The 24,842-nt window shown below is 42.1% G+C and overlaps 1 protein-coding gene across 1 annotated transcript in view; it reads right to left on the reverse strand.

Moving 5' to 3' along the window:
* Nucleotides 1-24,842, reverse strand: part of CA8 (carbonic anhydrase 8 (inactive)) — an 89,275-nt gene that overhangs the window by 12,098 nt on the left and 52,335 nt on the right. Inside the window, exons 6-8 of the mRNA XM_060610592.3 lie at nt 23,517-23,565; nt 22,038-22,150; nt 9,363-9,532 (exon numbers count right to left, since the gene is read on the reverse strand). Coding sequence (XP_060466575.1) covers nt 9,398-9,532; nt 22,038-22,150; nt 23,517-23,565 — 297 coding nt within the window. The 3' untranslated portion in view covers nt 9,363-9,397. The remainder of the gene's footprint in view (nt 1-9,362; nt 9,533-22,037; nt 22,151-23,516; nt 23,566-24,842) is intronic.

Consider the following 24,842-nt stretch of genomic DNA (forward strand, 5'->3'; position numbering starts at 1 on the left):
TAAGACTGTTCAGCAGTAAACCTATGTTATGATACTTTGACACTTTCTCAATCTCAATTAGCAGTAAACCAATTAACAAAACTTTCCTACACTACAGTCAGTCACATTTTTCTTCCTTCTTCCCTAATCCCTGGTGTGTTGTAAGGGTGATTGAGTATCTAATTACTTCTTAATTGAATGCACATATTATACATTTTTCACTAGTTCAAGCTTAATGCCTTCAGTCCAGAAATCAGAGTCAATGAAATTAAGTTGAATTGGGATTTGGGCAACTATTATAATGAGAGAAGGTTTGTATTACGTCTAATTATAAGTAAATGTGGATTTTAGCATTATTTGGAATGGAAATATTTCAGGTACAGGAATGTGCCATAAATGACTAATTTAGATGATTAATAACATTGTTATTCTTATTTACAATCTTTTATTCCTCATTACAGTGATTTTATTGCTGGGACCCACTAAATATAATCATTCGTTAAAGAAAAGATACCATTAGAGAATCATTAGTTGTACCAAAATCAGAACGAACATTCACATCTGTGAAAAACTAGATGAGTTTCTCTGCAGCATAAAAGCTACAGGAATTCTCACATGCTGCAAACAGAAGAAAAACATAAATCTTGGAATCTAATCAGTTACGTTAATAAAAAATATTTATGGTAAACCGTAAAAATATTACTATCAAAATGGCACTCCAAATTCCGTTAATACTTTACAGAGAGACTATTTCATGAGGTTTTTTTTTTTTCATTTTTGCATTACAGAAGAGTAAAACAAAGTCTGAAATGGGTATTCTCCAACAACAAAGGTTGGTTTGCTTGTTTCTAGATACAGGGAGCAACCATCTGAAATAATTGAGTTGAAGACCTCTTCAGGTAGACGACTAGATTAAGTAACTTTTTAAGGTCCAATTCAACACCATGCTTCCAAGATGTCCTAAAAAGATTTACTGTAGACAAGCCCTAAAGACCTTTATGAGTTTCTAACCACTGAAAGTACAACGAGAATTCAAAAATTTTGAAGGGAACTAAAAAAGCACTGTAATGGAAAAGAGAAGCCATCCAAAACCAATGTGGTTTTCTTTCTTTAACAATAAATTTGAGAATGTGTTAGCTACCTAGTGGCAAATTTCTTGATTGGAGAAACCCCCACATTATCTAACAAACATATATGTATTTCTTCCCAAGATATTGGGTATTGTCTAGATCATTTTAGCTGTGTATATTATGAAAACAAGTTTTATTTGGAATGTTTACTTAATTAAAACTGAAGTATCTCCCCAAATAAGGCAAACCTATATTCATATACACACACCCCTAAGGTCTATGCCGTTAAAAAAAACAACTTTTTATGGCACATTTTTATTAAAAATATTTTAAAATATATTGTCTCTCAATATGCTCCCTTTTGAGCATCACGTCAATATCTATCTTTCTCTTACGTGGTTTCTTCTCTAACTTATCCTTTTCCCTTCTTTGGGAGATGGCTTCTGTCCCTAATATAGAGGTCTGGGGTAGGTTTCTCCATGCTATCATGCCATAATTCTTTCCTCATCCTCCTGCCATTTCATTGTCATGCTGAGATTTCAGATTCCCTAGGTTTTGCTATATGTAAGCAATTTGCTATATACAACCTTCAGGACCGTGACTATTACATAACGAAATGAAACTATTAAAAAGAGGACTTCAGTCATTCTGTCCTGTTTCCATATCCCCTTGATAACTGTCAACACCTAGCAACGTATCACTAGATCTAATTCAGATAAGTTTCCCAAGGCACATTTTCAAAAGACTCTGCACCTTAATAATAGATGCCAATAATAGAACCTTTCATTATGGATGGCGAGAACAAACTACAATACCACCCGACTCCAATGGCAGATGATGCCAATTTGTCACAGCATTCCCTCCCACTAGGCTCACAAGTGGATTCAGTCTCCTTTTCAGCCAATCACAGCGGACACAGAAGTCTGAGGGCTCCACATTACCCAGGTCTTTGATCTTTACACATCTTCCTTTAATAATCCTATGCAGAAGAGAGCGGAACGCTCTTGTGATGGTCTAGGTAAGGGATGAGGCTAACTTCACGGGGTGTGATGTTGGGAAAGGGGACACAGAGATAGATTTGGGAGCGATCAGAAGGCAAATCGGCACAACTGGATGATAAATTGGAAATGTGAGATGAGGTGAGGAAGAGAGGTGTCAGGTATAACAGGTTTCTGAGAAAACTGGAAGAGAGCCAGGTCTTCGGAGAAAGATCATAAATTCACTCTTGTGTATGGTGAGGCCAAGAGGTCTTTGACATATCCGAAAGAAAAGTCATACAGACAGCTGGGCGGTCAATTCTGGATTCAGTTCAATTCTAGAACTTAGTAGAGAGACCTGGTCTTGGACTACCAATGCATGGGTCATCCGCACCGGGTGGCCACAGAAACCGCAGGTCTAGGTAAGAGCACGCGTCACAGGCTGGACTGTGAACGCTCCCAACAGTAAGCGGCCTCCCTGAAGGTCCATTCGAGGGCTGAGCTTTCATGCTTCCCTCGTTCTGGGATGACTGCTTTCCTAAGTCTCTGTAAACTTCACCACGAAAAAGAAAAACTCAAGAGAATGGACAGCAGATAAAGGAGGAGAAAACTGAAGTGAGAGCCTCCTTAAAAATACCGTTTTCTTAAGAAGTCTCAAAGTGGGAAAATGGAGTCAAAAAATTGATTTGGGGAAATTACCAAAAACGAGCACCCATGATGTAAAAGGCATAATAGAACGTGTTTATTTTTTTTTTTTTTTTTTTTTTTTTTTTTTATTTTTGGGACCGAGAGAGACAGAGCATGAACAGGGGAGGGGCAGAGAGAGAGGGAGACACAGAGTCGGAAACAGGCTCCAGGCTCCGAGCCATCGGCCCAGAGCCCGACGCGGGGCTCGAACTCACGGACCGCGAGATCGTGACCTGGCTGAAGTCGGACGCTTTAACCGACTGCGCCACCCAGGCGCCCCAGAACGTGTCTAGATAAGGTAACCTGGTCTCAGTAATTTTTCACTGGAAAATATATTCTCTAGATGTAAAATCACGAACCCCACCATCCTTAAGGTATCAGAATATAAGAACGTTCAACATACAAGTTGGCCCACGACTGCCAAATATTCTCTTATCTTTCTCCCAAACCCAATCTTGTTTTAAGTCATGGGGGGGGGGGGGGGAGATAAAAACTAAATCATTCCCCAATTGTTATCCACAATAAATAAATAAATAAATAAATAAATAAATAAAACATCTCTAAAACGTAAAAAGAAGGAAAGGATAAATACGGAAGCAGGGATTATTTTCCTTGTTGAGTAATCTCGAAGAAATGCTGATATAGCTTTGATGTTTTTCATTGTCGGGTTAATAACAATTTTTATATCACGTGACCAAAACACAATAGATAGGTTGAGCACCCTTGATATTTTGGCCTTTGCCTGAAATTATTTTGAAATCCTTTAGGAAATCCATGGCACTTTCAGGAAATTCTATAGGATACAGTAAACAGGAAACAGCTATAACCATCGAGTGTTTCATTTCTCACCCGAATGCTGTGCATCGAGTTACATTATTAGAGTGAGGAAAAGTCCAAGTTCTACTGACTGAAAATATGGCTTTGAGCTTTCCATTTGTCCTAGAAGCATAATAGCTTTTACCTACTTGGTCATTCAGAGTTGACACTCTCCCTTCCCCACACAGCCCCTCCTTTCCTATAATGCCTTATCCTTTTCCAACCTGGAACTCCTCTTGGGTTATAAAAGAGAACTGATATGAAACTGATGCTTGTGATAGCATTATTAAAGCTAAAAAGACAACATTATTAGTTGAAAAAGCATATGTGGGGAAGAGCTCAACACAGTTCAGGATAGCTTCAAAGACCCAGAAAGAAAAATGAGGGCAAGTCTGACAAAGGGATCGTTCAAAGTCATTTGCTGAATAGCCCCTCTTTTTTCTTCTTTTTTGTTCTACTTTTTTCCCTAACTTAATTGGAAGCATACTTATATTTTTCCCCATTTCAAGGGTGGGGGGTAGGAAACTACTTAAAGAGACTTGTGGCACTGCTTTTACAGAAAATAAACATTATAATTAAGTACAGCTCCTGTAAACGTGTGCAGCTTAACAATATTTGAGTCGCTGGGAAATAGGCAAGTCTTTGAACGGCCAGAAAAGCTTTAAACAATGGGCTGATGCTTTGTGACACGAACAGGCAAATAATCATCTCATCAGAACATAAGTACCAGTATAGAGATACCGAGAACAAAAGTATACTGTCTTTTTCCTGTCTTTGCACAGCTTTTACGAACTGTGTACTATTTTGCACACGTGTGTTGTATGGACATTTTATACCAATGTTATTGTGAATGACTATAAAGCAGTGACGATTTTCTTCTCTCTTTTTTTGCAATGGCTTTTAAACTTTGTAGCTATCCAACTGCATAACTCATAAAGAAACACTTATTTTGTATTTTTACCTTGTATAGATTTTTATATATGTATCAAATGAACAAATGCCAAATAAAAAGAGAATGGAAAAAAGAAAAGAGTAAACTGGACCTAAACTTTGGTCTTGTCTTTTGTTTGTTATTACACAGATATGGTTCTCATACAGAGAATTCAATGAGTAATGGATCATTTCATGTCCACTGGCTCCCAGAAACCTGAACTAGCACTGCCAAACTAAAGAATTTCCAGCACCTGGATGAGTTAGAACCTAGTTCTTTAAACAAGTAGAAAACCATAGCTCATACTTCTTAAATGGTAATATAAAAAGTCACAGATTATTCATGGAATAATAAGTCTTGGTTATCAAAGCCCTCCAGATGTCTAGCCATGTCATGCAACAAAAAAAAAAAAAAAAAAAGTCATTCTAAGTCCAAAAACTAAAGTTATTTTAGTAAGACATAGCTAAAATAAATCTGAATTATTTTAAACATTTTTTAGAGAACTACCAGAATTTTTTTTTTCCTTTTCAGTTCCAAGAGCTTAAATGAAACATTCATGCATTAAATTCAAAGTCTGACTGTCAAATCATTCCACTTTAATAAAAATTTGAATTACCGCCCTTAGGGCATTATTAAATATCAAATAAAAAGCACACATCCATAAGTCTGATTTCCCAATATAATTTTATGTAGAACTATGACTAGATTTGTATTACACATTTCAAGATAAAAGGGTCAAAAATATATTCATAGAAGGATGAAGTCAGAACTGGAGTTGCCTTTGAAAGAATTTCTACACCAGTCTAAGGAATCTGGGGGAAAGTGACACCCTTTAAGTAATCTTGGCCACAAAGATGAGGACACAAACCCACCCTCCTTTTAAAATGCCTAGGTCATAATTGATTTAAAGCCTTGAAAACTTATTCTTTACCTTCCTATCATATAAGGAATACGAAGTATCTGAAACACACATCATCTCGTCAACAACATTGTGGTCTGCGTGCCATGTGTGGGGGAGACAGAAAAGAGCGACGGTTATTTAGATCTTTACAGAAAGGCAACCCTGGCCTAGGACTAGATATGGATCAAAAATTCAAGGTAATAATCTGATTTCATTTATAGGTACTGATATTCACAGAGTACACTAAAACCTAGACTGGAGAAATCAATAAATTCACATTCACCCAGCCTCACTGCACCTCCTGCCCACCCCTCCTACTGTGTTGCTCCTGTGAACCCACCGTCCCTCCCTTCTCTCTGCTCCAATCTCCCACCTTCCCTCCTGCTCTCACGCCTCCTGGCTGCAGCCCCATTCTTCCTTAAATAACAAAGGCAAGTCAGGGAAACTCGAAAGCTACAACCCGCCACCTCCTTCTCCCTTCCTATTAGAGCCCAGAGAGTGTCCACTCTCGTAACAAAGCAGTATCCACATTTGCCTAGGATTTCATCCCTCTCCGTTTTCAGTAGTCTCTGCACCCAACGTGGCGCTTGCGCTCAAGGCCCCCAGATCAAGAGTCGCGTGCTCTTCCAACTGAGCCAGCCAGGCACCCCAGATTTCTTCCCCTTTCAACTCCTCAGGGACCTCACAGCTAGGATCAGCCCCTCTGAGACATGCCATTTTCATCGCCTCCCATCTCCTGGCTCATCACCCCAACATACAGACAGCTGCTAGTATTGTGTGTGTGTGTGTGTGTGTGTGTGTGTGTGTGTGTGTGTGTGTTTAAGAAGGAAGTGTCCCTCAATCCCTTCCCCTACTGCTGCGGGGGGGGGGGGGGGCGGGGGGGGGGGGTTCCGCTCTACTCCCAGCCCAGCTCAACAAGAATCACAAGACACCTCCCCCTCCTCCCTTCCCACTCAACTCGGGCCTGCCTGCGCAACACACATCCCTCCCTCAGCACGCCACCCCCCACCGCCAGTGTGGGGATGCTCTCTGACCTCTGCCGTGCAAGGGGTAAGAAGAAGGGCTCTGCCGGTCAGGCTGCCCAGGTCCAATTTCCAGCTCTGCCACTCAGGACTGCATTATTTTAGCCAGTGATCTAATTTCTCTGTGCTTCAGGAACCTATTTATAAGGCCACCTGTTAAATTTTAGGAGCATTTAATGAGATGATCCCATGTAGCATCAGAATATTATACACATACACATACATATACATATACGTAATCTCCATGCCAGTGACGACCATACTCAGTTCAGACCTCCTTTCTGATCTCCACTCTCGAAACTCTAGTACCGGCATGAGGGGTCCACTACTGTGACTGACAGACCATCTCTCACTCAACGAGCTCCAACTCCACTGTCTTTCCAGCCCAGAGTCTGCTCTGGCTTTCCTGCCATCATTCGATGGCACTTCATCCACACAAGTTTCTAAAGCCCCCAATTCCCAGAAGCTATCTTTGGCTATTTCCATCTCCTTCCACCATCATCCAATTGATCAACTAAGTCTCACTTGCAATGTTTATTTAACACACTTTAACTTTTCCGCATCTCCACTGCTCCTATTCTAGTAGCCAAGACTCTGTGTCTTTCACCTCGGCTACCCGGCAGACTTCTAAAATATCTCCCTCCCCCTCCCCCTTACCCCACTATGATCTGATCTGTTCATTCCCCAGCTACTGTGATCTATTGAAAACACACATGAGGTCCAGCTACTCCCCTGAGTAAAAGTCTTCATGGGTTCTCAGCACATCAACAGCAAAATAAAGATGCCTTCATGCGGCAGCCAGAGGGTTCGGGGCCTCCGAGATAAGAGCTCTGCCCCTTTGATTCCTACACACCAGATGTACAGGGTCTCCCTTTGTACCTCAACACATCAAATTCTCACCTCCTCCACAGGGAGCAGCCCCTCAGGGCCTTTGCAAGAGATATTCCCTCTATCTGAAATCTCCTTCGCTGCATTTTCTTCTTCTTCTCATTCGTGGATTCATTATAAGCTGTAACTGTATGTTTTTGAAGTATTTGTTTTTCCTCTGTCAGGCTCCCCACATGAGATTCTAAGTTTCATGAGAACAGAGACAGGTTCTTCTGACCTTTGGATACCCAGAACCCTCACACAGTAGGTGCTCGATAATGATTTTTGAGCAAATGTATTTTAATTCTTTAGTTCCTCCATTGTAAGACTTAGCTTAAAGCACTCTTGGGTTTTTCTCCCTTGTTTCCGTATATGGATTACTCTAAGTCCCCACTCGTTCCTACGAAAGCAACTTTGCCTGGTTGGCCCTCACCATCTCCAAAATCAGAAGGGGACGAACTGTACTGGCTAAGCAATGGAGAGTCAGTGAATGACTGGAATGTGGCTGGCCGATACACGCTATGCGTAGTTCTAAAGAATTTCCAGGGGTACCTGGGTGGCCCTGTTGATTAAACATCCTATTCTTGATTTTGGCCCAGGTCATGATCTCACAGTTCAGGTCGTGAGTTCAAGCCCCGTATCGGGCTCTGTGCTAACAGCACGGGGCCTGCTTGAGATTCTCTCTCTCCCTCTTTCTCTGCCCCTACCCTACTCACGAGCGCGTGCACTCTCTCTCTCTCAAAATAAACATTTTTAGAAAATAAAGAAAGAATTTCTAATTTGCCTATAGATATTCAAGACACAAAGTATTATATGTCATGATGGATTCAAGGTACAATGGAGATGCTTCAACTCTTAAAAACCTTGAATCTAACAGACAAAAACTAAGAAATACACACATAGCTAACTGGAAGAAAGAATGTGAACTGAGAGGCACAATTTAAGGGAGAAGCAGAGAATTTGTGCTGAGAACAGTATTTGAGTTGGGCCTGCAGGGGTGGGAAAGAATGTATGAGCAAAGCACATTCACATAAGAAAAAAGACAGTCTGGACAGAACACTAGGAATATGTGGTATACAGAGAGAGGCAAGAAAAACGGATGGGGAAACACGTGGACAAAATGATCACCTTTTAAAATTCCAACGTCCACTGTCTAGCTGGTGAGACCGTGAGCTTCTCGAGGCTAGAGATTTCTACTGACCTGGGACTCCCACACACCGTTCCAGCCACACAGTATGTGAGCTCACACTCTCCACGGTCCATTGAACAAAGTCCAAGCTCTGACCCGTTTGCCTACGTTAATTCCGACAGATGCTTTCCTCTTGTGGGAAGCAGTGGTTGGCCAGCTCAGGGAACTGACCTCTGTATGCACTCTTAGGCAATTCACAAGGTAAAGAAATAATCCAGCATATATACAGCCATTTATGTATATTTGAGCTTTCCCGTGTCTGTGACGTTTTATCCTGTCAGCTCTATGGGGATTAGGTATACACATATTGAATTCGGTATGTTAAAATGCATAGATTATGTTTTAGACAATAAAGAAACGTACCATATTCACGTAACTGACAAGTGTTTCTTGATCTATCAAATGAAAGCACTTGCACAGGTCAAGGGTTTCAATGCGTGCCAGATCTGCCCTCGCCTACCCCGACAAATAAGATCGAATCTGCATTAGACAAGGGTCAACTCTGAGGCTCACACACGCCTCCAGTGGCCTCTTTTGTGTTCCTCAGTCATCAGGAGGCGACTGCTGCCGTTTCAAGGCTAAGGCATGGCGAGCGCTTAAAAAGGACTTAACCTCTACCTGGAGTAAAGAGGGGCTGCCTCTCTGCCTCGAGGCTCCTTATCCCATCAAGGTCAATATTGAAGCAAAACGAGAATTAAAGGCTGCTCTGGTGGGAAAATAGAAGGACAGCAGATTGTGTCTCAACGCTGCGTGAAATTTTTAAAGCCACCTGATTTGTAATTAACAGCGCTTGCGAACGTGTCATCCGTTTCATCAAAATGAAGTGCACTCACACTGCTAAATTATCAGCAGCACCATGAGAATAACTCTGGCATGGCAGCTTCACGTAACTGTGTGCCCTCTTTTCCTTAATCTGCACATACCCAGATGAAGGCAGTCTCGTTCCTGTTCTCGTTGGCTACTGAAATGCAGCTCTAATGACTCTGTCGCTAAGTGGCTGAGTGGGTCTAAAATTGTCTCCCAAAATCCCGTCACAGCCTTCCACAAGTTCAGCTCCCTTGACGTGTGTCCTCAGCCTTCGAAATTCTTCGATCTGAAAATAAAAACAGAGCAACACAAGCTGATTATCTGCTAGACATTTCATAAATGACTTCAAAGATGCATACATTGTAAGAGTTTTAAAAAATAAAATTAAAGTTGATCTTCAGGAAGAGCAAAACCGTCTTAAGTCTTCCAGACCTGAGGAAGGCATCAGACACAAGTGGCACCCAAGCAACGAAGGCCGGAGAAGAGGAGACACCGAAGTCTCCAGACAACCCCAACAGACACAGAAACCTGCTGGACTCATTCATGCGAGAATGATACACACCTCCCCAAGAGCTTGCATGATAAGACAAGGCGAACAAATGAATGAGTGCTCTTAAATGCTTCCCAAGTACAGCTTTCATTAATGGATTCTGGTCCTGCTGTATCCTGATTAGATAGATCCTGATTAGATGCTGGATTTATCAGATGGAGGTTTCCTTTATCACAAGACTCCCTCTGCCGCTCTTCCAGCCTTCTGGAGCACACAGGCCCAGTGAATACCTCCGGCTGTCCAAAACCGTAAGCCCAACTTCCCCCCCTTAGCAATATCGATTTTCAAGTGCATCTCCCTTTCTCAGGTGGCTTCCCCAGATCCCATGGATTCTCATTCCACAGGAAGGAAGAGATCCCCAGTGTCTCAAGGATCAGTGTATCCAACTTGCCAGGTCCCCATCTCCCAAGAACCCACTCGCTGCCGGGACCCACCAAACACTAGTGAAGCCAGAAGCAAACGTGATGAACATTCACCAGGCTCATTCGCATTCGTCGATTTAGCTACAGGACTCATCACCTGATGTTCTTCTGCTTAAATGTCGCACAGTCACAGGACACGTTCTTTGCCCCTTCCACAAAAGGAGAAACTGAACAATTAAGAAAGTTTCCACGTTAGCCAGGTCTGACAAGTCCCAGTCAGCCTGCTCTTCTCCTGGCTTCACTGCCACCTCTTCAGGATTCTCATCACTCAGGGGCGCTTGGGTGGCTCTGCTGGGTAAGCATCTGACTCCCGATTTCAGCTCAGTTCATGATCTCACAGTTTGTGAGTTTGAGCCCCGCAGCAGGCTCTGCACTGACAGTGTGGAAGCTGCTTAGGATTCTCTCTCCCTCTCTCTGCCTCTTCCCTACTCATTCTCATTGTCTCATTCTCTCTCTCTCTCTCAAAATAAATACATAAAACTTAAAAAAAAAGTTTTTAAAAAGAAATTCTAATCAACTCAGTATAACCTGTATCTCCATATTCCCGGATGTGGAACAAATGTGCTTTAAAGAGCATCGATTCACCAAAAGTTCACCAGGAAAACAGGGCTTTGTCTACAAATGTTCTTCATACAGCAGAGCCACGGGATTCTGCCATTTGTGAGCTACAATGAAATGCAGGAGATCAACTGATTCAGGGGTTCTAATAAAAGTCTAGAAACCCCAAGAGATTTTGGAGGGCCCATGAAACCCCTGGATGACATGCAAATGTTTACATGTGCCTTTCCTAAGAAGAGGTTCCTGGACTCCAAAAGAGTTAAGTCTCACAGGATTCTAATATTCCCACCACTCCTATACACGTCGGGAAATGGAGCACAGGGAAGAGTAAGTAGCTTGTTAGATTCGAACCCAAGTTAGAAATCTAAGGGCTTATTTTCTCAGCATTCCAAATGATTTCCCTAAATGGGAGAAGGCTGACCCACCTGCTATTGTCCTGTTGTCTGCTTTTTTACAACACCTGTGTGCTGTACTTGCACAGCAGTGCCAGTGAGATGAGCAAGTGGCTGTTTAGTCTACACAGTGGTTTTTCACTAGACTTCCTTGGGATCTCAGGCTGAGAATACGGGCGGCACCTATTGCTTACTGCATCTGGAAAACTTCTAGAAGCAAGGCTGCGTGCGAATCCCCTGTCATCATCCGTGGAGTGTGCTTTGACTTCGAGTTTGTCACGGAGCAGAAAGGAACCCAGTCGAGCTTCTTCAAGAAGGCGACTATGGAGGTGAAGGCAGTTGGGTTCTGCATCCAAAACCCCGTTCACCCCCGGCTCTGACCCCTAAGACCCCAATGACCCGATCAGGTCACCTCTTTAGGCTTCAGTTTCCACGTGTGTATAAGCGATGACGATGGCAGTACTTGCGAGGACGGTCCAAGGAGTGAGATAATTCACGACAATCACTCAGCACACGTCTAGCACGCAGACGTGCTCGGCAGCTACTAGCACAACTTCTTGTGAAGTCAAACCTTTAGCATCCTGAGATAAATATTTAGCTACAACTTGATAGGTAAAAAGCAGACTGGAGGTCAGAAGCCAACTGACTGAGAAAACAGAAAGGGCTCCCTTCTTGCATTCACTTTGATGTGTCAACCCCACGTAAGGGCCGCGTCTAGAATCTTCATACCATGCACCGGGTCACTGAGGAGCGACAGAGACTAGAAACCGTACTGCGTACATATATTTTAGGAAATGCTTCTTTTCGGATTGACCTTGAGGCTTATGTTAAAACTAGGTTAATTTTATATTTACATATTCGGAGCTGACAATAAATCTTTCAAGCCCCAGACCTCAGCCTGAAGCAAATTCAGTGAAAACAGCTTCTTCTCGAACAGATGAGCTGAATCCACAGCGAGCCAGCCTCAAATCACTGCATTCTTGGAGAGAACTATTTCACAAGAAACGTGTTTCTCTGATCATAGGCAACACTTTGAAGACTTCAAACGTCAACAGAGATGGAGGGAAAAACATGTCCTTCTGAAATGCCAATTTTTCTGAAGTAATCGCCCCCCCAAAACCTTTAGTCACTTCAAATGGTTTCAAGACCATACCGGGTTATCTCCCACTGAAAAGACAGACACTGAGAAATGAGCAGAATAATATTTTCAGGATAAAAGTCTGCAATGAAATTCAAATGTCAGGGCAGTACAGAGACTTTCACTGCCACATGTATCAGTAGGGATGATTTCGTTGATTTTTAATACTACTCTACTTAAACATGGTTGTTTTTAACCAATTTAAGAGAGACAGAGACAGAGACAGAGAGAGAGAGAGAGGGACAACAGAGACCCAAGCTTCAGGGAGAAATCCTCATCTCCTGAAGGTAGCAGAGTTGAACAGTGACTGGTCTCTGAACTCTACTTAGCCTAAAGCGTTTACTCCAACCTTCAGTGACTCATGAACCAGATTATTCACTCAAAGTTCAGCTTTAAAACTGCATTCTTTAGGAGTGCATTTAAAGTGCTAATTTACATGGCTTCAGGTTTGGCACTAATTGTTTTTAAAAGTTCCCAAGTTTCTATAAATATCCTCTACCAGACTTCTTTTGACTTACATCTCTGTTATCATGTTAAAAGAGAAAAATAACACATAAAAGTCAATGTTCTCATATTATTTTATCATCAGGTAATGGCAATAAACGAATTCGAGTAATGTAACTCCTTATGGCAGCCATCAAAAGCAAGTCAAAAGCAGGCTGTACTTAAATACTCCATATACACGTCTATATCCTGGGATTATACGTTATATGTCATTTATAGGATTCTCCAGCTTTCATGTACTCAGACTTGTTTTCGTTTATTTCATTTTCTTCAACCCACTATCTCACTTTTTTCTAAAGCCATTGCTCCCTCTTTTTTACTAACTTCTCATCCATAAACCAACTCATCTGTCTTTGACTCCTTAATCTGATCTAATTTTCCTAAGAGCTTAGAGAAGAGAATATCCTCTCCCCAGTAACAATGATGTCAACTTTCCCTTATTCCAATCCTCAGTCCTGGTCTCTGTCACTGTCTTCCCATCTTTGCTTGAAGACGGTTACTGATGAGCTACGCATACACAAACATCATCAAAATTACAGTCCAGACATGTACAGACATTGCTCTGAAGAAGATATACCAATGGCTAACAGACACATGAAAAAATGCCCAACATCACTCATTATCAGGGAAATACAAATCAAAACCACAGTGAGATACCACCTGTCAGATGGCTAAAAATAACAACTCCGGAAACAACAGATGTTGGCGACAATGCAGAGAAAGGGGAACCCTACAGAAAACAGTATGGAGGTTCCTCAAAAAGTTAAGAACAGAACTACCCAATGACCCAGCAATTGCACTACTAGGTATTTATCCAAAGGATACAAAAATGCTGATTCGAAGGGGCACACGCACCCCAATGTTCCAATGTTTACAGTAGCACTATCGACAATAGCCAAATCATGGAAAGAGCCCAAATGTCCATCAACTAATAAATAGATGAATGGATAAAGATGTGATATATATATATATGCAATGGAATATTACTCAGCCATCAAAAGGAATGAAATTTTGCCACCTGCAACAACATGGATGGAACTAGAGTGTATTATGCTAAGCAAAATAAGTAAGTCAGAGGAAGACGAATATCATATGATTTCACTCATATGTGGAATTTTAAGAAACAAAAGAGATGAACACAGGGAAAGGGAAGAAAATAAAATAAGATAAAAACAGAGAGGGAGGCAAACCATAAGAGACTGTTACGTATAAAGAAGAAACTGAGGGCTGCTGGAGGGTGACAGATGGGCTAAATGGGTGATGGGCATTGAGGAGGGCACTTGTTGGGATGAGCACTGGGTGTTATATGGAAGCGACCAATCACTAAATTCTACTCCTGAAACCAATACTACCCTATATGCTATATGGTAACTAACTTGAATATAAATAAACTCTTGGAAGATAATTAATTAATTAAGAAAATGCCAAGCCGATCATGTTATGCAAGGAGTTATAACTGTTTACCTCCTTGACTCTGTTCTAGGTAAGAAACCTCCAAAAGGAAGTATTGTGTTGTTCATTATTCTGTTCTCACTCTTTCTTTTGTAATGAATCTTCAAAAAATATTAGTTGGATGAATAAATGGCTGGTGACTTTAAAAAAAAAAAAGAACTATAGTCTAGAGTTCAGGACCACCACTATACTATCTGAATTAATTTCATCTATTGAGATTTTTTTTTTATTGTGACTACCAGAAGTTTTAATCTTACATATGCGGCTCATACTGTGTTTCCACTGGATACTCAATACTTACCTTCGAAACTCCGCATTCCCGTGTTAGAGTGCTGTTCTAAGTTATACACGGAGGTAAATACAAGTAGACAAGAAATAGGGGTTCTCAAAGTGTGCTTCCTGGAAGAAGTTCCTACCCCAGTCATACTGAATCAGAAACTCTGTGGGGCCCAGCAATCTGTGTTCTTTTGTTTGTTTGTTTGTTTGTTTACTCATTTGAGGGGGGGAGGGAGGGACTGAGAGAGGGGGGCAAAGGATTTGAAGTGGGCTCTGTGCTGACAGCAACAAGCCCAGTGTGGGGCTCAAACTCATGAATCGCAAGATCATGACCTGAGCTGAAGTCCAACGCTCAACTGACTGAGCCACCCAGGAGCCCCCCAGCAATCTGTGTTCTAACCAGCCCACAAGTTTGAGAATCATGGATACAGAAGAAAATTTACAACAAATATTCCAAATGATTTGGAAAAAAAAATTTTTGGGAGAGAGAGAGAGAGAGCGCACACATGCAAGCACATGAGCAGGGGAGGGGCAGAAGGAGGGAGAAAGAGGATCTTAAGTAGCCTCCACGACTACATGGGGCTCTATCTCACAACCGTGAAATCATAACCTGAGCCAAAGTCAAGAGTCAGATGTTTAACTGGCTGAGCCACTCCGGTGCCCCTGAAATGATTTTCAAACATGACCAGGCCATGGTCCCACAGCAACTTGGTTTTTAGGGTTAACGGCACCTCAAAACCCATGTGGAGCAAGCACACGGAAACAGGGGCCCTGCTCCTGCCGCTGAGCCCTGGATATAGTAACACCCCCTTGGCCACCCAGGACCAGGTGGGCTCCCAGGTCCCACTGGCTAAGCACACATCATGACCTGACCCGGGCTGCTGGGGCTAGCAAGAGTCCCGCTTTCCAACCTCTAAGAAACATGGAATGGGGAAGGATGAAGAGGAAGGAAAATGGAGAAGGAAAGAAAATTAAAAGTGGTTTTCCAAGTTCTAACAAGACAAATATCCACATAGTGAAGAACAATAAGCACATTTATATTCCTGTGCTTCACTGGGATCACGTAACGTTGAAAGAGATAAAAACAAAGACAGGCACATCTAACTGGAGAAAGCAGATAAATTAACAAATAGGAACAGATGAGTAAGAGGAAACAGAAGAGAGAAAAAAGGCAAAGGAGAGTAAAACTTTATCAGTCATCTGCGTGTGTGTGCGTGCACATACTTGTACACATGCCATTATATCAAAATAACCACATTTTATCAACCCTGAGTGTTGTTCACATTTTATTGTCTCTGGAAATCAGGATGTGTCTGAAAATTCTGTTGACAGACTTGATGAAATCTGGTTATTTTTTATTCCATTCTTGGAATCTCATCTCCAAACATAATAATTCAGCTGGAAAAAAATTTTCCTGTAGCATCCTAATGCTTAGACCACTGTTTATTGAAAAGTAATTTAACAGTTATGGATCATAGCAAAATAAAAGAAAATTACACTCATTCAAATCCATCCAATAGCATGCTTTTTCCCCCTAGCATATGCTATGCTAACCAAGAATAATATGAACAAATTCAACCAAGCAGAGGCTCCCAGATCCATACTCTAGAATTCTGAGTACTTAGAAGGGCGAAAATGCTCCAGGATAGGCTTAACTGTCAACTCTCCATCGGCAAACAGAAGATGACTCCTCCTTAAATCCAGCTGCTGTGCATTTCATTAAAAGGTAGGATGATTTAGAGCTTTTTCTTTAATGTGGCTAGTGCAGACATTATTGTCCTATGGCAGATGGTTTATTTCAAGATACCCATTATTTCTGTAATAATACCCAGCAGCTTAATTTACATGTTAACCTTGGCATCTAAAAGTAAACATTTCTTCCTCAATACAGTTTTATATTTCTCAATATAGTCAGCTATGCAAAGACTCTATCTACTATTTGCTGTTCCTTTTGTTATTTTATATACAATCCCTCCCCTTTTCTCTGTTCCTCTTTAAGGGCAATAATGATACGAGAGGTCTCAATTTTCTTGGTCTAAATTTTAGAACTACATCTCTCCCGCTAGTTCCTCTCATTTTTATTGCCCTCTCTAGACCTTTTCCATTTTTGCTCTGCTTTCTCTGAAATTCTAAGAGCAGCAACAGTGAAACATTCAAGTCAACCGACAGACTAATTTATATCTTCCCAAAATTATGATTTTTTCCAAAATCACTCTAAAATGCATTCTAATATGTGTATGTGTGCATTTTAAATATAATTTTTGTCAAATTGGTTTCCATAGAACACCCAGTACTCATCCCAACAGGTGCCCTCCACCCTGCCCATCACCCACTTTCCCCTCGCCCCCACCCCCACCCCCCCCCCCCCCCCCGTCAACCCTCTGTCTGTTCTCAGTATCCAAGAGTCTCTTACAGTTTGCCTCCCTCCCTCTCTGTAACTTTGTTTTTCCCCTTCCCCTCCCCCACGGTCTCCTGTTAAGTTTCTCAAGATCCACATATGAGTGAAAACATATGGCATCTGTCTTTCTCTGCCTGACTCATTTCACTTAGCATAATACCCTCCAGTTTCATCCATGTTGCTGCAAATGGCCAGATTTCATTCCTTCTCATTGCCAAGTAGTATTCCGTTGTATATATAAACCACATTAAAATGCATTCTAATATGTGTATGTGTGCATTTTAACACTGCTGCCCTCTGAACAGATGCTAGCATGGAGCTTTGTGCAAATAGTACCTAAATCTTTTCTTAAAAAGCTACAGCTACCTGGGAAGTCATCTGTTTTCAAGAGGAGTTGGGATCATTCCTTCCAATACACATGCCTTTGGTTTTGGCTCCCAGAGAGGAAGATACGGCTTTTCCCAACAATCGAGGAACAGGTGGGTTAGGGTTAGAGTATGTCACTGACCCTACTCAGAGGGACAACAGAAAGCAAGGTCCCCTTTGAAGCCAGCCAGACACAAAGGCCCAGTGCTCTGTCTCTGAATCTTAGCATCGCACGCTAGTCAACAGGGGAGTAAAACACTATTGCTCAGATTTACAGAACATCGGTTGACATTCACAATGTAGTTCAACATTCACATCCCCGTGCGTTAACATGCTAGCAAGGGAATCCTTAATGGAGTTCTGAGAGGGATGGAGAATGTTCTCTTTTCTGGCTCACCAAGGTTAATCCTAACTTCCAATAAATAGAAATGTACTGTGGTGTTAAAGTTTTATTTTTCACTGTAAGGTTTGATCTATCGTTAGAAAAGTACCCTAAACAAAGCGATGCTGAACAAATAGGACCGCAGACTCAGATTCTTCCACGTCATATTCACGTCTGAGACCTCTCCTCGTGGCTAAATACAACTAATACTTTGCTGAGACCTCTCCTCGTGGCTAAATACAACTAACACTTTTCAGCCGTTCATTTAATGTGTGTGCAGCATCGGATACTTCTCATCTCGCCACTCCTTCCTCCTCAAAACTCACGCCCACGCCCCACCGTGGCTTCCAGACATTACGCCACATCAACCTCTTGACTGTCCCCTCCCTTCTTGAGTCACTGCACGGGGACAACTCTTGCAACGCATGCCCTCATCAGCTGCCACTCCCAGCATCATTCCCTTTCTCTCCCTGAAGGATCTCCTCTTCTACGCGTAGGGCGTCAACCATCACCTATGTAATACGCCCCTTTCTTGGATGTCACAAAGGCATCTCGAACTCTCCGCATTTACAGCCACAAGCTCCTAATACTCTCCATAAAGCCAGCTCTTCCACTTTTGTTCCCGATCATGGTGGAGAGCAACATCACACTCACCGGTCACTCAAGCCAAAATCCAGGGAGTGGTATGTGGGTTCGAACTCCCTGAAAACCCTCCAGCGTCATCGGTCACCAATTCTACTACTTTATTATTTCTAAAGCCATTCCTCTCCTTTCATCTCACTGTCACGGTCTTACCTGAGGTTTCCATCTCCATCCTGTACCTACAGAGAGGTTTTTCAAATTCAAACCTGGCCTCGTCTCTTTCTTCCTCACAACATCCCAGAGATTCGTTGCCTTCAGGAAGCCTCCACGGCACAATATCAAGGCTCTTTGATGAAGGTCAGGCCCTTCATCTCCTCTCCAACTTCACCTCGTGCCGCTGGCCCTTTATACTAACAGCGTGCGTCTCCAAAGTCCTCCGTGCCCTGTGCCGACACTTCTTCCCCGCTTGGCAATGCCCAGTAACAATCGTGCCACACCGCATCACCTGGCCGGGGAAGGAGTACTAGATGGCTAAATCTTATCTGATGTCTGTCCTCTGTGCTACCACAAAACCATATTCACGTCACACCAAGGCACTGTTCACACCAAATTACGGTTCTTTCAGTGTGAACATATTCGCCTTCCCCCTAGAGGGTGAACTCCTTGAGGTCAGAACCATGTCTTACTGGTCCTCCACTTCAGTGCCTACTATGGTACCTGGAATATAGAAAATGCCAGATCACCCAATCGATCCATGAATGCATGAGTTAATGAATAAATTACCCATATTATTCTCAAAGGAGATCTTCCCCATGCTAACATCCGTCTTTGACAAGGGTAAAGGAAGACAGGACACGACTATGGCAAAATACTATCAGTTAACTTCTTGCATTAATAGGGTCAGGGACATGTAAAAGCCAATGAATGCATCCCCAGCATCACAAAATATACTGTATATCAAGCCTCAATGCTTTGAAACTTGGTCATCTAAGATTTTATGCTACTGGCAGCAACAACAAGGAAACGTGTATCACGGTCCTAGAAGCAAGTTACAGGAAGAGTAAATGCAGAGGGATGTCTGATCTCTGATATACGTCATTCCCAGAACAATCATAATATCAGGACCGCTGAGGTTGTAATCTCTCACAGTCTGACCCGGACGGGCTGGCCAACCACAAACACGGCCTTCACATGCCCACTTCCTGATCCCAGACCTTCTTCCCTGCTTTGGAAATGTGACGTCGGTGAGGGGACCAGACTTGGGGGTAACCAGACAGCAAAAGGAGAGTAGTACGTCCCACGGGACCCTGCCAGCTTAGAAGAGTTCTCTTCTAAAAGACAGGATGCCCTCAGGAAAAAGTCCCAAGAGAATGTTTCTACCATCTTCTCGACTCTTCTTCGCCCATACTCTTCTCTTGGTATCTCATTTGTTTGTGTCCACTGGCTTCTTCTCTTATGCCAATGATCCCTCCCTCAATCGGCCTCTGAAGATCTTGCTCTCTGTTTCCAACTGTCAAAAGAAACCAAACTCTTCCTACTTGAGGACACAAAACATAGGCCAAGCAGGCAGAAACCTTCTCTGATACCAGTGAGATTTCCTGTCAAGGTCTCACATGGAAAAAAGAGGGTCTCAAAGGAACTGTAACGTCATAAAGGGCAAGACTTGAAAGGCGACAGTGCTTAGGCACCCAGTACTGATAATCACACGGAATCGGGGTGGATCCCCACGACTACCTACTGGCATCTGGGCTCATTTCTGTAAGGTAGAGTTAACTGCCACTCCGGTGGGCAGCACTCATCGTACGGAGATTCTCTGAGGCATCTGTCACTATTAAATTCTCTCCTCTACACGCTGGCAGTGTTCTCTCCCATCCTGGATCCCAGGACATCATTCCCTCCTGACTGTCCTCAAGTCCTTCCTAGTGCCCTGCATGGTACCATCGCCTCCAGCTGCCCTGAGGTTCTCTAATCAGCCGGTGTCTTGTCTCCTCCTCAACTTGAGCACAGCTCTGCATCAAATCCACTTCTTCCTCTTCCTGGGCGTGAAGCCTGAATGCACTTCCCAGCCTCCCCCGCAGTCAGATGTGGCCATGTGGCTGAGTTCCAGCCAAGAGAAGGCAAGCGTGAGTGTTCACCGTTTCTAGGACTGGCCCTTAAAAAATCCTCCTGGAGATTCTTCACACTCTTCTCCTTTCTGCTGGCTACATGCCCACACCTAGAGCAACTCTGCGAGGGAGGCGGTGTCTTTCCATCTGGTCCCTTAGACAACTGCACAGAGAGGAGCCTTCGCCAGGAAGAAGAAACCCACTTGCTGGATTCTGAGTAAGAAATAAATTTCTTCTGTGACAAGTCATTGAAATGTTGACATTGACCGGTTACCGCAGCTACGATCTTGGTGTTAAAATCCAAACCCATAATCAGTAGTCCAAACTTCTATTCCTGACATTAGACTCCAATTTCTAACTCCTTTTCTCTCCTTTACTAGACTTACTCCTAATACCTTTCAGGAATTGTCCACTTACTTCTTTTTCTAAGAATTAATTTTAAAAGTTCCCAGTCAGGGATGGGTTTCTCTCCTACGCATTTCCAGCACACCTCGCTGCTCACAATGAACATAATTATCTGTGTGGCTGTTTGCTTCTTCAACTCTACGGCAAACTTTTTGAGGGTAAAGACTACGTTTTAATCTCTACGTTCTTTGTGTGTCTGGTTGGCACTGGGCATAGTTCCTTGTGAGACCAGAGGGATGAATGAATCAACAAGGGATCTGGTATATTAAAAATATGAAGGCCTAAAGGTGATGTGATCAAAGTCTGTAAACGGATGGCGAAGCTAAATTGGTAACCCTTAAAATTAATCCTTGGAAAAAGAAAAATAAGAAGCAACTATTAAAGGCTGAAAGGATTTTGAAGATTTAAGGACAAGCAAAAAAGAAGGGTTTGCTGAGTAGTTAGTAAACTTAAAGTTCTTATAAAATGATAGGGGATATAATAAGAATCTATAAAACGTTATTAAAGGAAACTTGGTTTGTTTGGAGTATAGCTTAAGACTTCTGAGATTGATCATGAAGAAAAAAAACATAGCCTTTTAGAACACATCCCTTAGATCCCTGGAGGACAGGAGACATTTGAAGTACCTCTCTTGTAATAATATCAAAATCATTATTTAAACACGTTATAATGATGTCGCCTCATGTTCCACCAGCCAACAGCCCAGGACATGCAAGCTGGGGCCTCCACCCCTGTGCATCAGCATTAGAGCACCTGTGCAAAGCCTAAGGTGGGAAGTTAAGTGACCAAACGTGGGGCTAGAGAACAATCCGGATCTTTCCAGAGCATTCCTTTTACCTCCCCTTCACCCTTCTGCTTACAAAACTTTCTCATGCAAGACAAGGAAGAAGTATTATAAAGCCCACGTGTCTCACAGAAGTAACCAACGTTCTCATTTCCAAGACCTTTCCCCTTTCCACTCCTGGGGAATCCTACACAAAGAAATAACTAGACTAATCAAAAGTCTGACTATTTCCGTGACTTCTATTTACTCTATAAAAACTAACTTTTACAGTACAGTTCATAAATGATAGCTTGGTTTCGTTCGTCCCTGACCTTTCAATTGCTTTCACTGGTTCGAGACATTTATTTAACTTTCATCTGCAAAGATGTGACAGATCTAAAGGAAGCTAAAACATAAAAGACATTTCTCTCTTTACAGAAACAGTATTTAACCTTTAACTCAGAACTTCTTCTGAAAGATTTAAAACGCTGTACTCACCTGTAGCTGGGATATAGTTAAAGGGTATCGGAATAATATCCAGGTGACACCTTCACTGCAAGGTGGGATGGTAAGAGAGCCTTCGTACACCCAATAATCTCGCAGCAAAGGATCTGTGCAACCACATGGACAGGTCACGAAGATTTAAGTAAACAACAGTCTTGAAGATTCCAATAATCACTTTTAAAATGACAAACTGCCCGAACGACAGTTTTCAGACTGAAGTCATTTTAAGCTAGAGCCTCACACATGTATTCTTAAACTAATGTTCACGAAGAAAATAACGAATGGGAAAATATGACAAACATTCTTTCTGTTGTTTCTAGCGATTTCTATCATCGTATCACTATATACTCCAAATATGGCTATATAAACCTGATATATATGTACACACGTGTACGTATATACCAAGTTTGGTCACTTCGGAAGAAGTGTATCTGTGGTGTTTTGTACTTTAGTGAGGGACTGACCTGACTTACTCATATGTAATTCAGTACTAATTCAATACTTTCTCCATGTGAGGCACTGTTTGTTCTAAGCACTTTACATGAACTCCTCTAACCCTTACAACAAACAAGATACGTAGTGTCATTAGCCCCATTTTTCAGACGGAAAAACTGAATCACAGAGGGTTACATAATTTGCCCAAGGTCGCTCAGCTAATAACTGGCAGAGAGCCAGGATTCAAACCCAAGCAGTCTGACTTCAAAGTCTGTGTCTTCAACCATTCTGTTGTAGCTGCGTCTTATACCGCTCCCTCAACAGTAAAATATTAAAGTCCTATTATAACAGGACAAAAGAAATCATTCCTAAGAAATCTTTAGCTCCGCATTAGAGGAATTCGCAATCGAATATGATGGGTAAGTGTTCAACACACGGCAAAAACCGCTTTGCCGTGAGGCAGTTAAATGTAGGAAGCCGAAGATAACCATGCGTCAGCCTATTTGGTTTTGTTTAAAACACTAAGAAATAGCATAAAATTTAGGCAGAGAAATGTAAAGACAAAACTTTTATACCAAACAACCTTTAACCACAAACTATGTTTTGAGCATCGTATACACGATTCTTACACGCTTAGGTATACTTAAACGATTAGAGTAACACCTAAACAATAGCATCACTGCAATTAGATACGAAGTTTATTTCACTCAGAGGGTAAAAAGAACCTCGCTGACCAATCCTAGAAGTGTATCAAGGTCATGTTATGCTCGTGCTTTTCACAGAGGTAGCCATTTTTACAGCTAAAAATCCAAAGGAAACTCTTCAAAGAATAATAGAACAAGTGACAAAATGTTTATTATTTCAAAAGGTTTACTCCCATGTTCAGAGCAACCTGAAACTGGTACCTACTACGGAGAATACAAGTTGTAAAGAAACTGTATTCACTAACAATACATAGTTATATGTATTATGAGGGAAACAGTGCGGTCGTATCCACACGGTTAAAATTCCTCTTATGCCATCAAGATGAGCACCTACCTGGTAATAAAGTGTTAGGATTAAAGCAGGGTATGGTTTTGGACTTCCCCTGAAAAAGAAAAAAAAAAAAAAAAATTACCCCATGTTAAGATAAAACTTCTAAATCGTATAATAAAAATCCATTAGCACTAAAAATCCAGGTTGAAGTCTTTTCTGAACGGCTGCCTCAACACCACAGATTTGTGGGTTCCTGATTCCGTCTCCTCACTGGAGAAACAGCGGCTCGTTCCAACAAGATACTCCTGCTTTGAGCTTATGGTTCTTTCTTTGCTACCACGGTTCAATTTTCCCTTTAATCCCCGGAGTGAAATTTAACTCTGTCTGTCCAGCGTCTGTAGGCCCCACGCTAGGTACTTTTCTGGCCCTACCACATCCACACCAGAGACGGGCTTTGGTGTAAAATGCCTGAACCCTGGTTCAGGGAATCCTTCTGAAATGACCTTCCTCCCGCTGCTCTGCCCTCAGCTCCTAGCCTTCTTGGCATTATAACCCGCCTCCGAAACTCTCATTTTGCTCCATTTGCATTTGGTAACCCAGCTCTACGATGTATTCTAGGTGCTCTCTTCCTCCAGGGAGGGAAAACTAACACCTGAGTGAAAATATTCAATTCTTACCAACTTTTATCAAAGCTGTATTTAAATTTCAATAAAAGATTTGTGGCATTATTCAACAGTTCACATTTACAATTGGTATTTTACAAAGCGCCTCTTAAAATGCTCAGGCCCTAGAGGCAAACAGACCTGTCACAGCAGTTGGATGTCTCTTATAAGATTATTTTATCAATACAGACATAACAGGGTAAGTTAATGCATAACCTCTTGGTCTCTTCCTTATTTCTAGGAACTATCTGAGACACTAAAGAATCCAGCTTACTTGGAGCACCTGGGTGGGGTCCATCAATCAAGCATCCAAAACCGAAAAACAAATACTCCAGTGAAGAAATGGGCAAAAAACATGAATAGACACTTCTCTAAAGAAGACATCCGGATGGCCAACAGGCACACGAAAAGATGGTCAACATCGCTCCTCGTCAGGGAAATACAAATCAAAACCACACTCAGATATCACCTCACGCCAATCAGAGTGGCTAAAATGAACAAATCAGGAGACTATAGATGCTGACGAGGATGTGGAGAAATGGGAACCCTCTTGCACTGTTGGTGGGAAGGCAAACTGGTGCAGCTGCTCTGGAAAACAGTGTGGAGGTTCCTCAGAAAATTAAAAATAGACCTACCCTATGACCCAGCAATAGCACTGCTAGGAATTTACCCAAGGGATCCAGGAGTGCTGATGCACAGGGGCCCTTGCACCCCCATGTTTATAGCA

This window comes from Panthera onca, chromosome F2 (genome assembly GCF_046562875.1).
Source record: "Panthera onca isolate mPanOnc1 chromosome F2, mPanOnc1 haplotype 2, whole genome shotgun sequence".
NCBI lineage: Eukaryota > Metazoa > Chordata > Mammalia > Carnivora > Felidae > Panthera > Panthera onca.